This window comes from Chiloscyllium punctatum, chromosome 4 (assembly GCF_047496795.1).
Source record: "Chiloscyllium punctatum isolate Juve2018m chromosome 4, sChiPun1.3, whole genome shotgun sequence".
NCBI lineage: Eukaryota > Metazoa > Chordata > Chondrichthyes > Orectolobiformes > Hemiscylliidae > Chiloscyllium > Chiloscyllium punctatum.
In genome coordinates this window covers 49,555,400-49,571,126 of record NC_092742.1, presented here as the reverse complement: position 1 = coordinate 49,571,126, position 15,727 = coordinate 49,555,400, and the positions used below count along the sequence as shown (strand labels likewise).

The window sequence follows — 15,727 nt, the reverse complement described above, 5'->3', positions numbered from 1 at the left end:
TGGGAGCTTTGGTTGGGTGATGCTGGGGTGTGTTTGTGCCCAGGAGGTCCCGACATGCTGAGTGTATCCTGCCTCCTCAGCTTGACCTCCCACAGGGCTAGAGGTGAAAAGCAGGGTGAGGTTTGAAGGCCCAGCCAATTCTGGAGTGTCCTGAGAGGATACTTCTAGGGAGAATTATGAGATTCCTCCTCTAACTGGGTATCTATTAGTACTGCTCTGTGTCCATGTGAGGAAAGGATGAGTCAAAGTCCCATGACACTGCTGGACTTAACACTCCATGACATCCACCATCCTGTTCGTGGAAACAGCCAGACAGTCACATGCCGAAGGCAGCAAGGTCCAGACAGCATTGCTGGAATCCTGCAGTCTTTGTTTCAGGTTACCCAGTGCTCCTGACAAAACTGCCTACTGCTCCTGTGTCTGTTGATTAACTCCCTTATTGCCCATGGGGTTCACTCCTGCCTGGGGTAGGCAAGTGCAGGGTCTCCAGCAGTTCTTTAAATGCCAATGACCTGAGGCTTTCTCATTCATCAGCTGCAGAGACCGAGGAGTGACATGCTCACCAGCAGGTACTCCCAGATATAATCTAGCTGAGGTATTCACTGATGGGTTAGTATCTGAACTGTTGGATGGTACAGGAGGCTGCCTTGCTGGTATATCCTCTGAGGCATCATGCTATTCTTCTCGGAGGTGGAGGGAATGTCCTTTTGACTACGGAGACCATGCTAATGCTGCCTAAATCTGCAGGAGGCAAAAGAGAGAATATGTTGTGAACAAGGAGTAGAATTCCTAGTATGATATGAAGTAATTCACAGTGGGGTAGTGTGAGAGTAACACAGGAATTGAGATTGCTTCATGTAGTGGGTAATGAAGGAGGTTACCTGAGAATACAATGTGATCTTGATGAGATGGGCCAATAGGCCGAGGAGTGGCAGATGGAGTTTAATTTGGATAAATGTGAAGTGCTGTATTTTGGATTGGCAAATCAGGGCAGGACTTATACACATAATGGTAATATCCTCAGGAGTGGTGCTGAACAAAGAGACTTTGGAGTGCAAGCTCATAGTTCCCTGAAAGTGGAGTCACAGGTAGATAGGATAGTGAAGAAGGTGTTTGGTATGCTTGCCTTTATTGGTCAGTGCATTGAGTATAGAATTTGGGTGGTCATGTTGCAGCTGTACAGAATAGTGATGAGGCCACTTTTGGAATACTGCGTGCAATTCTGGTCTCTCTCCTATTGGAAGGATGTTGTGAAACTTGAAAGGGTTCAGAAATGATTTACAAGAATGTTGGAGGGTTTGAGCTATTGGGAGAGGCTGAATAGGTTGGGGCTGTCTTCCCTGGAGCATCGGAGGCTGATGGGTGACCATGTGGAGATTTATAAAACCATGAGGGGCATGATAGGGTAAATACACAAGGTCCTTTTTCCAGAGTGGTGGAGGCTGGTCAATTACAATGTTTAGAAGGTATCTGCATGGGTATATGAATAGGAAGGGTTTAGAGGGCTATGGGCCAAGTGCTGGCAAATGGGACTAAATTTATTTAGAATATCTGGTCAGCATGGACAAGTTGAATGGAAGGGTTTGTTTCCACGCTGTACATTTCTATGACTCTGTGACTCAGTTGCTGACACAAGGGTCAAGGTCATCTCTTCATTGCAGGTGGAGAACCAAAAGTTGGGCATCCCATTCACTATTTATGCTGGCTGTGTTGGCACAGTTATGGATTGCTTTCTCCATGAGAGAAAGCAAAGTGAAGTGAAAGTGAGTGGCATGTTTGTTGGTGCTAGTGGGGAAAAGTGGTGAGGTGTTAGGACTCAGTGCACAGGCTATGCAGAGTTACAAGAATGGAGGGTTGGGGTGGTGACATCTGTGAGGGAAGATGTGATATGCAGTAGTGATAATAGCATGAATCTTGATAGAGATGGCTGTAGTGGCAGAGATAAATTGAGTCTGAGAGAACAGAGAAGGATTACTAGCGCTTATGCTGACGGAGTGGAAATGGCATTGACTGTCTTCCTGCATTGTTGGGTGTTTCCCCTGACTCTGGAAACCACACTCACCGAAATGGCAACTTTGGAACAGGCTGGCAGGGTCTGGTGTCCAGACCACCTCTGCCAGACTGGGGTAGGAGGATGGTCCTCCTCAGCACCACCCTTTCTACCAAAGCCTCCTGGTCCATGTCTAAAATGTGAGGCAATAATTCTCCATTATCTACGTAATCAGGAGCAAATATCATTGATCACACAGGGCGGCTCTGGACTGCAAGCTCTCGGTTGGGTGCACAATGGCCTTTTAAATAATGAGCTAGTGCCAAGAATCCTGGGATGAGTACTTCAGCTTACTGTGAGTTGGCTAGCATTGGACAAGCAGGCTGTCATGGGCATGACACCTAGTTAATGAAGTGAGTTTGGGATGATAGCTTGAGAAAACTTGATCAACCTCCCTGGGAGAAACCCTCCATGAAATTTGACACAGTCAATTTCTGATAAGGTAAGGCCCTTTTCTAAAAAAAATCTTAAAATGGAAATAGTGATTTTGTTCACTGTCCACCTGTATAGTTTGCTCCAGTTATGGTTTTGTTTTGTGCTGCTCCCAGGAGTTGCTTTGAGATATGGCCATTCCAGTTGTTGACCCACAGTAGCATTTTAATTTGGTTGTTGAGCCCAAAGAGTTGCTTATCTCGTCAGTTTCTGTGAATTGTTTACTGACAGTTATCTAGATCCTCGCTGTGAGTCTAAGTCGTTACTTTGTTCACTGTTTGCTAATTGCAGGAATCATTCAGTTGACTGTGGAACCTACTGATGACTGTTTTTGCTGCTAGTTAAGAATGTCGAGCTCGCCTGGGCGTTGTGAAGCCCCCGTACTGACGTGTTGGGGAGCCCAGGCCAGCCTAACGTCACCCATTCTCACAAAAGGAAGAAGCTGCCCCACCGCTTACTGCAGCTGCACTGCCCTGTGAACCTTCCTGACGATCCGGAGCTGAATATAGGAGCGGTACAGGGAGGTAGGGCGCCGGAGCCGACTAGCTACAGGTAGGAAAGCAAGCCTCATGGTAAACTATCCACTGAGGACAGTCTCAGCGCCTACAGGCCTGCCTCGGCCTGTCTCCATTTGCCTGTCCGGAGATGGGAGATCGGTCAGCCCCTTACCCCGGGCTTCCCTCTCGGCCGGACGCCCCAGGAGCCGCTTGTCCTGTGGCTGTGCCCGCTGAACAGCATGCTCGGTGCCGGTGCTGTATCGGGCGCGTTACGTTCCTTGCCATTCATTAAAATTAGTTCAGAAGTTCATAGGAGCTTGGAAATCACTCACTGTTTGTGAACACCCACCTTGTCCTATCCCAGACAAGCTTGCTAACTGATAGAATTACCCATACTAATCCTTGCTTTTTGTCTCTAACGCAGGTTGTTGTGACGAACAGGGAGTTTCAATCAGGAATCTTCGAGTTAACTTTCTCTTAAAGTGAAGTTTTGCTGTTGTTTAGATTTTTTGTAATCAGTATGACTGAAAGTACCATCGTGAAAGAGGGGTGGCTTCACAAAAGAGGTAAGATTTGTCATTGATTCCAGTGGAAGTACTACAACGCATTTCTTTTCACACATTCTGTTTGAACAGATATTTTACTATTATCAAAGTTTACTATGCAGAATTTGTAAATGAATTTACTTATGTCAAACCTTGCAAGGGAGCATCTCGTTCACCTATGACGATTTAGTGCAAATTGCTATGGTGTACTATTTGTTCTTATGGTGTGGATTAAGGGTTTTATTTTGTAATGGCAGAAACACTATAAGGCCATTTTCTTGAATTGTATTATTTTTTATGTTTAGTGAAAATGGTAACAAAGAAAGGCACTTATAAATGTGGCATTGTGAATTAAAACCTCTCCTTACTGTGTTTATGACATTTTGTTACAACAATGGTATTGTCACTATTAATATCAACAAATAATTTTATTGTATAAAACAGTATCTTTTAATAATTTTCATTGCTAATGTTATTCAAGTCCCTGGTTATGTTATTGGTCTGAGTGCAGTCTGAATAGGAGGTCCTAATATGAGTACAAATACTGGAATTGAACATTAGAGCAAGAATGGATGTGGTTTACTCCCCACTTCCTGACATGAATGAATGCCTTTTAAATGATGAAGACATTATTGTTGCCACTCCAGCAATTCCACTACAGTTTTGTACTGGAAAATTTGACTCCATTCAGTCCAAAAACTAACATATAGACTCTTTAATCACACATTGAAAGTACAGTTCAATGTCTACTGTGTCAAGAGTGCTTGTCATAAAATACTATTGATAAGCAACTGATTTGTTTTATTATGTCACTTAGAGGACGGTATTGCATTGGGAAGAATATTTAGCTGAACTGCTGTCATTGTAGTTAGCTTCATGGGAAAGATGTTCTTATAAGAAATGCTAGGCAAAAGTGAGGATTGCAGATGCTGGAAATAAGAGTCAGGATTAGAGTGGTGCTGGAAAGGAACAACAGGTTAGGCAGCATCCGAGGAGCAGGAAAATCGACATTTTGGGCAAAAGCCCTTCATCAGGACCCTTTTGCCCGAAGCATCGATTTTTCCTGCTCCTCGGATGCTGCCTGACCCGCTGTGCTTTTCCAGCACTATTCTAATCCTGACTCTGATTTCCAGCATCGGCAGTCCTCACTTTTGCCTAGTTGATTTTAACCTTACTGCGAATCCCCTTGCAAGGATGCTTACCTTGAAGAAGTTCTCCTCCTCTCTCCACAAGAATCTCAGTGAGTTTGTCCCTCTCGTTGCAACCCCCAGGTAATCTCTGCTTATAAGAAATGCTGCACAGTGTATGAAAGGATGTAAGCATATTTATATATTACAAGATAGGATCAATGGCTGATACATCTTGAAAGTCCATAGTCATTCTTCATTTAAGTAATACTCTATCTTTTCATTTTTCCTGCAAAAGTGAACAATTTCTTTATCTGTTTGCAATCTCCTTATATCTTCTTCACAACATACTTTGCCAACTCCTCATTATTAGTCCCGATTTTGACTCTAACAGACCTGTGATCATTACTTATAGAAACTGTTATCTATTTTTACATTCGTAGCCAGCTTCCTCTGTTACTTTGCTTTTTCTTCATTCTGATTAACTTTTCAGTCACTATCTGCCATTCTATATTCTGATTAACGACTCATCTTTGTGCAATTACTTCCTTTTTCTTATGTTTCATACTTTCCTAACTTCTTACAGATGATAGATCCTTCCTTTAGAATTCTTTTTATTATATTAGGAATATACGTATTCTGAATATTCTGACATATCCCCTTTAAATATATGCTACTGCTTGTTTTATTCCCCTGCCTCGGAAGCCAGGTAATTTCAGCTAGTTCGGTTTTCATACCCACATAATTGACCTTATTTAAAGTATTAGTCGTGATTCAATCTACTCTCTTTTTCACTGAATATAAAATTCAATCATATTATGGTTGCTGAGTTCCCTCTGAGCTGCACAGCAGAAGATCAACATGTGTCAATCGATGCATGGACACATTGACTTCCAGAAGCTGTTGCTGTGCACAGATGTATTTAAGAGGGAGCTGGATGTGGCCATTGCAGATAAAGGGTTCAAGGGGAATGGAGAGAAAGTGGGAATGGGATACTGAGATTGCATGATCAGCCATGATCATATTGAATGGTGGTGCAGGCTCAGAGTCCAACTCGTCCATGCTAACCAGATATCCCAACTCAATCTAGTCTCACCTGCCAGCATCCGGCCCATATCCCTCCAAACCCTTCCTATTCATATACCCAATCAAATGCCTTTTAACTGTTGTAATTGTACCAGTCTCCACCACTTCCTCTGGCAGCTCATTCCATACACGCACCACCCTCTGCGTGGAAAAAGTTGCCCCTTCGATCTCTTTTATATCTTTCACCCTAAACCTATGTCCTCTAGTTCTGGACTCCCCGACCTCCAATGTATCAGTACATCAGTCAGCATGCCCAGGACCTCCCAACAGCAGCATGGTAGAGGGAACATTGTTCTGGTCAGTTCCAGACTGTGATGCTTTTAAAAAAAACCTTGAAAAGCATTCCATAAATTAATAGATTACTATTGCCAGTCTGATTTTTTTTTTTCCCCCAGTTTGTGTGGACTGAAGTCACTCATGATTATTGCTGTCTCGTTGATCAACTTATTCCACATCCTGATTTCCTGGACCAAGTCATACCTCAGTATTGCGCAAAACCCATCTTTTTCTAACAATCTACCCTTTTATCTAGCATCCGACTGGTTTTGAATGCCACATGCTGTTCCATTATCAGAACCAATCCTTGTCATCCTGCAACCAGGTCTCTGAAATGATTGTCAGATCATATTTCATTCAATGTATGCTATGAATTTGTTTGTTTTAGGAATGCTACACATGTTTAGATATGGAGCCATTCGTTTTGTCTTTTAAAAACTGAAAGAACTGTGGATGCTGTAAATCAGAAACAAAACCAGAAGTTGCTGGAAAAGCTTAGCAGGTCTGGCAGCATCTGTGAAGAGAAATCAAAGTTAAGCAGTTCTGAGGAAGGGTCACTGGACCTGAAACATTAACTCTGATTTCTCTTCATATATGCTATTAGACCTGGTGAGCTTTTCCAGCAACTTCTGTTTCAGCTTTGTCTTTCTGTTTGCTTTGTAACGTCCTGTCTTACTTGTTGATGTATTCCTAGTTCTTTCTTTCTCTCTGTCCCTTCCTGCAATTCTCTGACCCACATTTTCCATTTTACTGTTTTCCTCCTCCCAATTTGTTTTTACATCTTTCTACATTTGATATACTGTCCACTATTTCATTCAAAGTCCTTTTTACTTCCTCAGTTATGCAGTCTGCAAGAACATTGGTGCCAGCATGTTTCAGGTATATATTACATTAGATTCCTTACAGTATGGAAACAGGCCCTTTGACCCAACAAGTCCACACTGACCCTGTGAAGAGTAATCCACTCAGACCCATTTCCCTACTCTATATTTACCCCTGACTAATGCACCTAACACTATAGATAATTTGGCATAGCCAATTCCTCAATGCACATCTTTGGATTGGGGGAGGAAACCGGAGCACCCGGAGGAAACCCACGCAGACACGGGGAGAACGTGCAAACTCCAAACACAGTCACCCGAGGCAGGAACCAAACCCAGGTCCCTGGTGCTGTGAGGCAGCAGTGATAACCACTGAGCCACCATGCTGCCTAGCACCACTGTGCTGCCCATGACATGAATGCCATGACAGTATAGCTCCAATTTTACGCTCTAGTAATGCAAATGACCCATGAATCACCATTCCAGAGATTAGGGTCTAGATGCCTGAATGAATAGTAAACAAATATGGTGTGAATAAAATGGACATTTCACAAGAGGCAAAAATTGGAAACCTGCAGAGAGCTCAAAGTTGTAGGGTTGGATGAGATTTCAGAAACATGGACGTGCATTGTCATGGAGGGATTAAAAAACAGTTTTTAAAGTAGAGGAATTGTAGAATCAGTAAGAATATGATTGGTGGAAATACAGATCTTGGTGTGAGAAAGGATATAGCCAGAAGATTTATGGATATGGTCAAGGTTTTGTATCAAGTGGGAGACCATTTGAATACTTTAATTTGAGGTTAAAGGAATGAGGCTGAGGCACAAGCTAAGACTGGTCATTTTCTCATGACATTGGGTCAGAACCACAGCTTGGTCATGTGCCCAGGCTGTGAACAGTGTTGTTCAGCTTGAATGAGTGAACAGGTAGTTAAATGGAATGATTGGTTGGGAAATCATGTTTGTAGTAGGGACTGAAGGCAATGGTTTTGGTTTTCCAATCTTTAGTTTATGTAAATTTATGCTAATTGAGGATTAGATGTCAACCATGCATTCTGATAATACGGAAAGAGGTAGTGATGAGATAGTGCTCGCTATTATCAGCATACATGTGGAACTAGATGTTTTTGAAAGGAAGCAAGTAGACGAGAACTAAAACTGGGACAAAAATAAATCTTTGTGTAGCTGGAATAGTAGCAATAAGCCACTATACAAGACAAAAATGATAACAGTAATAACCATTTTTTTTTCTGCAGCCCTCATGAATATTTCCTTGTGCAGTTTTCTGGCATGGTAGGGTCTATGACCGAAATTTAAAGCTCATTCTACTCATGTGTGGGCACTTAAGTATTCAGAAATGTTGATTTATTTCAAAACAATTAGTTTGTATTGTGTATGTGCTTTTACTAAGGATTAGTTTGATTGTTTAGAACAGTGAGTGCTTTGATAATTAATTAACTTTTTTTTCCCCAAGTTCTGCTGAATATTCAAACCTTCAGTGCTGGCATCCAATATTTATGCATAATTTTAATTACATGAAGTTGGCCCTTTTCCTTTGAGAAGAATCAGCTTCCATGCGTACAGCAGTTGACTGTGCTGTACCTCCTTGTTCAAGCTGCAACAAGGCACCGAGAACAAAGATGAAAGGTTTTAGACCATAAGACCATAACATGTAGGAGCACTATTAGGCTATTTGGCCCAACGAGTCTGCTCCACCTTGCAAACTTGGTTGATGTTTCTCAGCCCCATTCTCCTGCCTTCTTCCTGTAAACCTTGATCTTCTTACTAATCAAGGACCTATCTATCTCTGTCTTAAATACGCTGAATAACTTGACCTCCACTGCCTTCTGTGGCAATGAGTTCCACATATTAATCACCCTCCGTCTGAAGAAATTCCTCCTCATCTCCATTCTGAAGAGTTGTCCCTTCACTCTGAGGTTGTGGACTTGGGTCCTAGTCTCTCCTATAATGGAAACATTTTCTTCATGTCCACTGTATCCAGGCCTCTCAGTATTCTGTAAGTTTTGAGCAGATCCCCCCCTCATCCTTATAAACTATACTGACTACAGACATAGAGTTCTCAACAGCTCCTCATGACAAGCCATTATCCCTTGGATCATTCTTGTAAATCTCTTGGAATCCCTCCAACGTCAGCACATCCTTCCTTTAGATCCTGGGCCCAAACTGCTCACAATCTTCCAAATGCAATCTGACCAGCGCCTTATACAGCATCAGTAGTACATCTATGCTCTCGTAATCTCACCCTCTTGAAATGAATGCTGACATTGCATTGCCTTCCTAACTGTGAACTGAACCTGCATGTTAGCCTTAGGAGAATCCTGAACTAGGACTCCCAAGGCCCTTTGTGTGCCAGATTTCCAAAGCATTTCCCTGTTTAGAAAATAGTCTGCTCCTCTAATCTTCCTACTTGTGCATAACCTCATACTTTTTTTTTGTTTTATATTTTACCAACTGCCTTAACAGTTATTTAAGATATTTTAAAAACTATGAAGATCTTAAATATTGAGCGTAGAAGGCTACTAAAAGTATTGGTGGCTACTCTGATTTCTTTATTCTCTTCTGCTTTCATGTGAAAACTTTTCTCGTATTCAATTTCTTGTCTTTCTTTTCTGTCTTCCTTTTATCTCCCCTCTCCCCTCTCCTGATTCTGTTCCTGTTTAAAAATGCTTTGTTTCTAATATATTCAGTTCTTAGGAAAGAGACTGTTTTAAAAAAAAAAGATTTTTTTGTTCTCTTGCTGGGCTGCCTGCCTTGAGTGTCTCCACTACTGTTTTCTCTCTTTGTTTCTGATTTCCAGCATCTGCAATACTTTAGTCTTTGTGAACAAAAGTACATTAAAATGGAAAGTGTTAAGCTGTTGAACAAACATGCAAGAATAACTTTATAAACATCTGTGCTTTAGTTTTTATGTATTTTATGAATTATCAACCTAAAGAATCTAAAAAAGTAGAGAGCCATGTTCCGACTGCTCTTTTACAAATTAATATTAAAGCAAACTTAAAGGGCTCAGAACTAAGGAACCATAGGAAAACTGCATATTTTAGAACATTACTTGACAAGTATTCAAAGAATTTTAATGGTGTGTAGTCAGCAGCTCAGTTAGTGATCAGCAGGTGTTACTAGATTTTTGTTTAAAAGAATACCTGGGAGGACATTTTATTCTTTTTTTTGGTGAAGTTTAACTTTTATAAGCTTTATGTGCTGCCAAAACATAACTCTGTTGTGCTTGAATTCTCATGGACAATTTGTAAATTTTGCGTGTTAACATTTAACCAGAAAAATTGTTATTGGATTTGATTACTTTTATATTAATACTACAGTTGCCCATTTTAAAACTTTTTTCAAATTTGTAGTCAGTTTTACTGTTTTACTTTAAGCAAATATTCACCCACGATCTGCTGGTAAAGTAATGCAGTGTTGACAAACCTTGTTGAATCTTAATACGCAAAATCAATGAGCAAGTTCAGGGGAGAAAGAGTTCCCCATTTCTAGAACTTGCTGGTTGGTAGAAATTTAATGTGCAGTTTGATTCATGTGAACAGCATCTCTCCCTTAGCCTCCTACTTATATGTTAATCGCTGGATTGGCACTTTGGCTATTAACCTGTTCGATCTTAATAGTATTAAGTACTTTTAACAATGAAAGACTTTTTAAGTAAAATCTTGGGGACCCACTTGTGGTGCAAGTGGTAGTGTCCCTATCCGTGGATCAGGCTGCTTGGGGTCAAGTCCCTCCTGCTCCAGAGATGTGTAATAATGTCTCTGAACAGTTTGATTAGGAAAATAGGTTAAATGAAATGTTAGTTAGTCTCTCTGGCTTTTAAAGGGAGTGACATAAATTGTTCAGTCTTCCTTCGCCATTAGTAAATTGTTATTTGAGATATTAAAAAAAGTGACATTTTAAACTTTTTTTTTGAAAAAACTTTTCCTTTCTGTATTTATTTTGTTCCCTCTCTTTTCTTTCCCTTTTTATCTTTTTATTAGTTTCTGTGCCTGATTTAACTTTAATCCCCACTTTGCAACCATTTCACGATTTCTTCCTCAATTGCTATATCTCCTCAGTCAAGGAGGTATACTTTTAATACCTGCATTCACTAAGTTCCTCCTTGCCTTCACCATTCTGTTGTCAGTTTGCATTTCAGCAAATGATGGCACCAAATCTTTGAGCTGAGGGTGCAGGATAAAACTTAAAAGAAGTGCCCATCCCAACAGATCTGACATTGCTTTCATTTTTTTTCAAGCACTGTACTTGTGAATGGTTTACTTTGTACTTTAATTTTTTAACTTTACAAGTGCTGTTTATGTAGCACGAAAGCTGAATTGTAAACAATAACCTGGAAAGGAGAGCAGGAACTGATTCTGTATTAGAGCTTAGAACAGAAATTGAACTAAATATTTAAAAGTTGTAATTTTGCTCTAATGTTATAACAATTAAAGAATGTAACAGTACAAACCATAACATTACGGTTTTTAAGTGAGGCGGGGCATACCGAGGCTGTGAGGGGTGCTATGTAAACTGAAGTCTTTTCTGAATGATTTCTTATGCCATGTGAATCATATGGTTGTCATCTTGTGAGTTAATTAGAACATAGAACATTACAGTGCAGTACAGGCCCTTCGGCTCTCGATGTTGCACCGACCTGTGAAACCAATCTGATGCCCATCTATCCTATATTATTCCATTTTCATCCATATTTATCATCCACAAAGCTCATAGGAGAATTTTTAAACTCTCCTATGCTCTTCACAGCCACGCTGTTGACCTTGCCATTCCCTGCTGCCTCTCGCATGATTTCAATCACAAAACAATCGACAATAGGTGCAGGAGTAGGCCATTCTCCAATGTGTCCACTTCCTTGTACCTCACCAACACATCCACTGTTTTATTCTACATCCTTCTTCATCTCTTCCTTTGGAAAAGTTCTTCTCAAGGTCACTTGTAACTGTTTTTCAAACAGCAACTGTTCAGCCTTTGGCCTTCCATTTAAGAAGATGCTTCAATTTGCTCAAATGTTCCTTCACTTCCATTTTGATCCCTCCATCGCCATTATTTATTTATTTAAAACATTGGGAAGATTGAACCCTTCATCTTCAATCATCATCACAACCTCTGTGTCCTTGCAATCAATTTCACCCACTTCCCTGGTTAATATTTCAGGCTGACACCCCACCCCCCATCACCAAACCATCATCTCCCAGACCATACAGAACCTCATCACCTCAGGAGATCTCCCACCCACAGCTTCCTACCTCATAGTCCGGGAACCCCGCACTGCCCGGTTCTACCTCCTTCCCAAGATCCACAAGCCTGACCACCCTGGCCGACCCATTGTCTCAGCATGCTCCTGCCCCACTGAACTCATCTCTACCGACCTCGACACTGTCCTATCTCCCCTAGTCCAGGAACTCCCCACATACGTTTGAGACACCACCCACGTCCTCCAAGACTTCTGTTTCCCTGGCCCCCAACGCCTCATCTTCACCATGGATATCCAATCCCTCTACACCTCCATCCGCCATGACCAGGGCCTCCAAGCACTCCGTTTTTTTCCTCTTCAGACGTCCCTAACAGTACCCTTCAACCGACACTCTCATTCGTTTGGCTGAATTGGTCCTCACCCTTAACAATTTCTCCTCTGAATCCTCCCACTTCCTCCAGACCAAAGGGGTAGCCATGGGAACACGTATGGGCCCCAGCTATGCCTGTCTCTTTGTTGGCTACGTAGAGCAGTTGATCTCCCGTAATTACACCGGCACCACTCCCCACCTCTTCTTCCGCTACATTGATGACTGCATTGGCGCCACCTCATGCTCCCGCGAGGAGGTTGAGCAATTCATCAACTTCACCAACACTTTCCACCCTGACCTTAAATTTACCTGGACCATTTCTGACACCTCCCTCCCCTTCCTGGACCTCTCCATTAATGACGACCGACTTGACACTGACATTTTTTACAAACCCACCAACTCCCGCAGCTACCTGGATTACACCTCTTCTCACCTTACCTCTTGCAAAAATGCCATCCCTTATTCCCAATTCCTCCGCCTCCGCCGGATCTGCTCCCAGGACGACCAGTTCCACCACAGAACACACCAGATGGCCTCCTTCTTTAGAGACCGCAATTTCCCTTCCCATGTGGTTAAAGATGCCCTCCAACGCATCTCGTCCACATCCCGCACCTCCGCCGTCAGACCCCACCCCTCCAACCGTAACAAGGACAAAACGCCCCTGGTGCTCACCTTCCACCCTACCAACCTTCGCATAAACCAAATCATCCGCCGACATTTCTGCCACCTCCAAACAGACCCGACCACCAGGGATATATTTCCCTCCCCACCCCTTTCCACCTTCCGCAAAGACCGTTCCCTCCGTGACTACCTGGTCAGGTCCACCCCCCCCCCCCCCCCCCCCCCCCCTACAACCCACCCTCCCATCCTGGCACTTTCCCCTGCCACCATAGGAACTGTAAAACCTGCGCCCACACCACCTCCCTCACCTCTATCCAAGGCCCTAAAGGAGCCTTCCACATCCATCAAAGTTTTACTTGCACATCCACTAATATCATTTATTGTATCCGTTGCTCCCGATGTGGTCTACTCTAAATTGGGGAGACTGGGCGCCTCCTAGCAGAGTGCTTTAGGGAACATCTCTGGGACACCCGCACCAATCAACCACACCGCCCCGTGGCCCACCATTTCACCCTCCCCTCCCACTCTGCCGAGGACATGGAGGTCCTGGGCCTCCTTCACCACCGCTCCCTCACCACCAGACGCCTGGAGGAAGAACGCCTCATCTTCCGCCTCGGAACACTTCAACCCCAGGGCATCAGTGTGGACTTCAACAGTTTCCTCATTTCCCCTTCCCCCACCTCACCCTAGTTCCAAACATCTAGCTCAGCACTATCCCCATGACTTGTCCGGACTTGTCCTACCTGCCTATCTCCTTTTCCACCTATCCACTCCACCCTCTCCTCCCTGACCTATCACCTTCATCCCCTCCCCCACTCACCCATTGTACTCTATGCTACTTTCTCCACACCCCCACCCTCCTCTAGCTTATTTCTCCACACTTCAGGCTCACTGCCTTTATTCCTGATGAAGGGCTTTTGCCCGAAACATCGATTCCGAAGCTCCTTGGATGCTGCCCGAACTGCTGTGCTCTTCCAGCACCACTAATCCAGAAACAGTGTTTGATGCCCTGAGTTGAGTATTCAACCCTATATACTTTCTAATGTGAAGATTGCTTACTGTCTTTGCAACTATCTCAGTCCATATGCTACCAGATTTAAAACTCTTCTTGTCTGTATTTTTGTTATTGCCAAAATAAGCTATTCTAATGCTCTCCTTGTCAATGTCAAAACCATTGTCTGCATAAGTTTCAGGCCATCCAAAGTTCTTCCTGTATTTCATCCTGCACCAAATGACACTTTGCAAACACCCTTGTCTTTGTTGACCATTCTTTTCTGGTTCCTGGCCCCTACTGTCTCTATAATTTAAAATTATTTTTCTCATATTTGAAATGCTTGCCTTGGCTCTCCAATAGGGCTGTGTGGCCATCTAGCAGGACTGACCCATTCTAGAGCTTTTGCATTTTTGAATCTGGTGGAAGATGCCCAAGAGCCCAATTATGGTCATGCTTTTAACTCTGCACACTAAAATTTATTTGTTCGATCTCTCCTTACTTCCTTAACAACTCTTCAAACCCTTCATGTTTTGGCTCACTCTTCTGGCAACCCCCCAGTTCTTCAGTTCTCATTAGAGAGCGATGACTAGTGGTGATTTAACCAGAGTGTTGCCATGCCTCAGGTGAGGGGAGAGATAAGAAGAAAGGTCCTTCATGGTAACCTCAGCTGGTGCAGGAATTGAACCCATACTGTCTGCATTGCAAACCAGTTTTTTAGCCAACTGAGCTAACTTACAATTTGCACTCATTGGGACAATTCACTAAAAATTGCTAAGTCAAGGGAAAACAACATATGTTGTGAGAGATGAGTGCTGATTGGTTGGGGGATGGATTTAGATTGCAAGAAGCTTTGCTGTGGAGACTATGTAGTAGTTAGACGATGACTGACCATTTGACACCAGGATTTGTTGAAATTTTAAACAAGACATTGGCTTTCAAACTTTTTGTTATGCTGAAACAGGTATATGTACATGTTCTTTATGCCTACAAAGAACAGGGCCCTGTTTGTTGACATTTGGAGCTTCCAGTACATGTAAGTGTGCCATGTTGTGAGCCCAAATAATGATCCTAAATTGGTTGTCAACATTATTCTTTGCACACATTGATTATGTAGCAAATGTTGTCCAATTGCAGATTCATATCTAATATTGGACACTGATGAGGTACCATACAGTACTTTGCTTGTTGCAAACAATCAGAGGGGTATGCTATTTTGGTCTGATTCATCAGTCTTTGGGATGCACTGTTTATATAAGTAGCATCACAATGGCACTGCAATACATGTATACCACGTTATTAGTTAATAGATGGGATTGAAGTCCACACATGTGAGAGGTAGAAGAGATACTCTAACGAAGTGCCTCCCCTTTGCAATGCACTCTATATTGTCCATGCACCTGTGAATGCCACTAAAGTGGCTAAAAATTGCACAAACCAGAAAAAAAATCCCCATAATAGTTAAACTTTTATATCTTGCTTGTTAGTGAGAGATGATGGATATGGATGATCACAGAATAGACGTTTGACAGCAACATCTGTCAGGAATTTTTTTTTTGGATTTAAAATATACCCAAGTTAACATTATATATTGCTTCCTCCTATCTCTATCCTTGTTTCGCATTTCCATTCCTTTTTCTTTGTGTTTTCTTTTTCTTCCTATGTCTTATCCTTTTATTTTAAAGTACCTTTTT

At 42.4% G+C, this 15,727-nt stretch overlaps 1 protein-coding gene across 3 annotated transcripts in view; it reads left to right on the top strand.

Annotated features, from left to right (window-relative positions):
- The first annotated feature begins 2,783 nt into the window (after positions 1-2,783).
- Positions 2,784-15,727, top strand: part of akt1 (v-akt murine thymoma viral oncogene homolog 1) — a 123,863-nt gene continuing 110,919 nt past the window's right edge. The window contains exons 1-2 of one of the 3 annotated variants that reach the window (XM_072568633.1): positions 2,784-3,034; positions 3,404-3,545. In XM_072568633.1, coding sequence (XP_072424734.1) covers positions 3,500-3,545 — 46 coding nt within the window. In that variant the 5' untranslated portion in view covers positions 2,784-3,034; positions 3,404-3,499. The remainder of the gene's footprint in view (positions 3,035-3,403; positions 3,546-15,727) is intronic. The other 2 variants (XM_072568632.1, XM_072568631.1) reach the window with 2 other exon arrangements.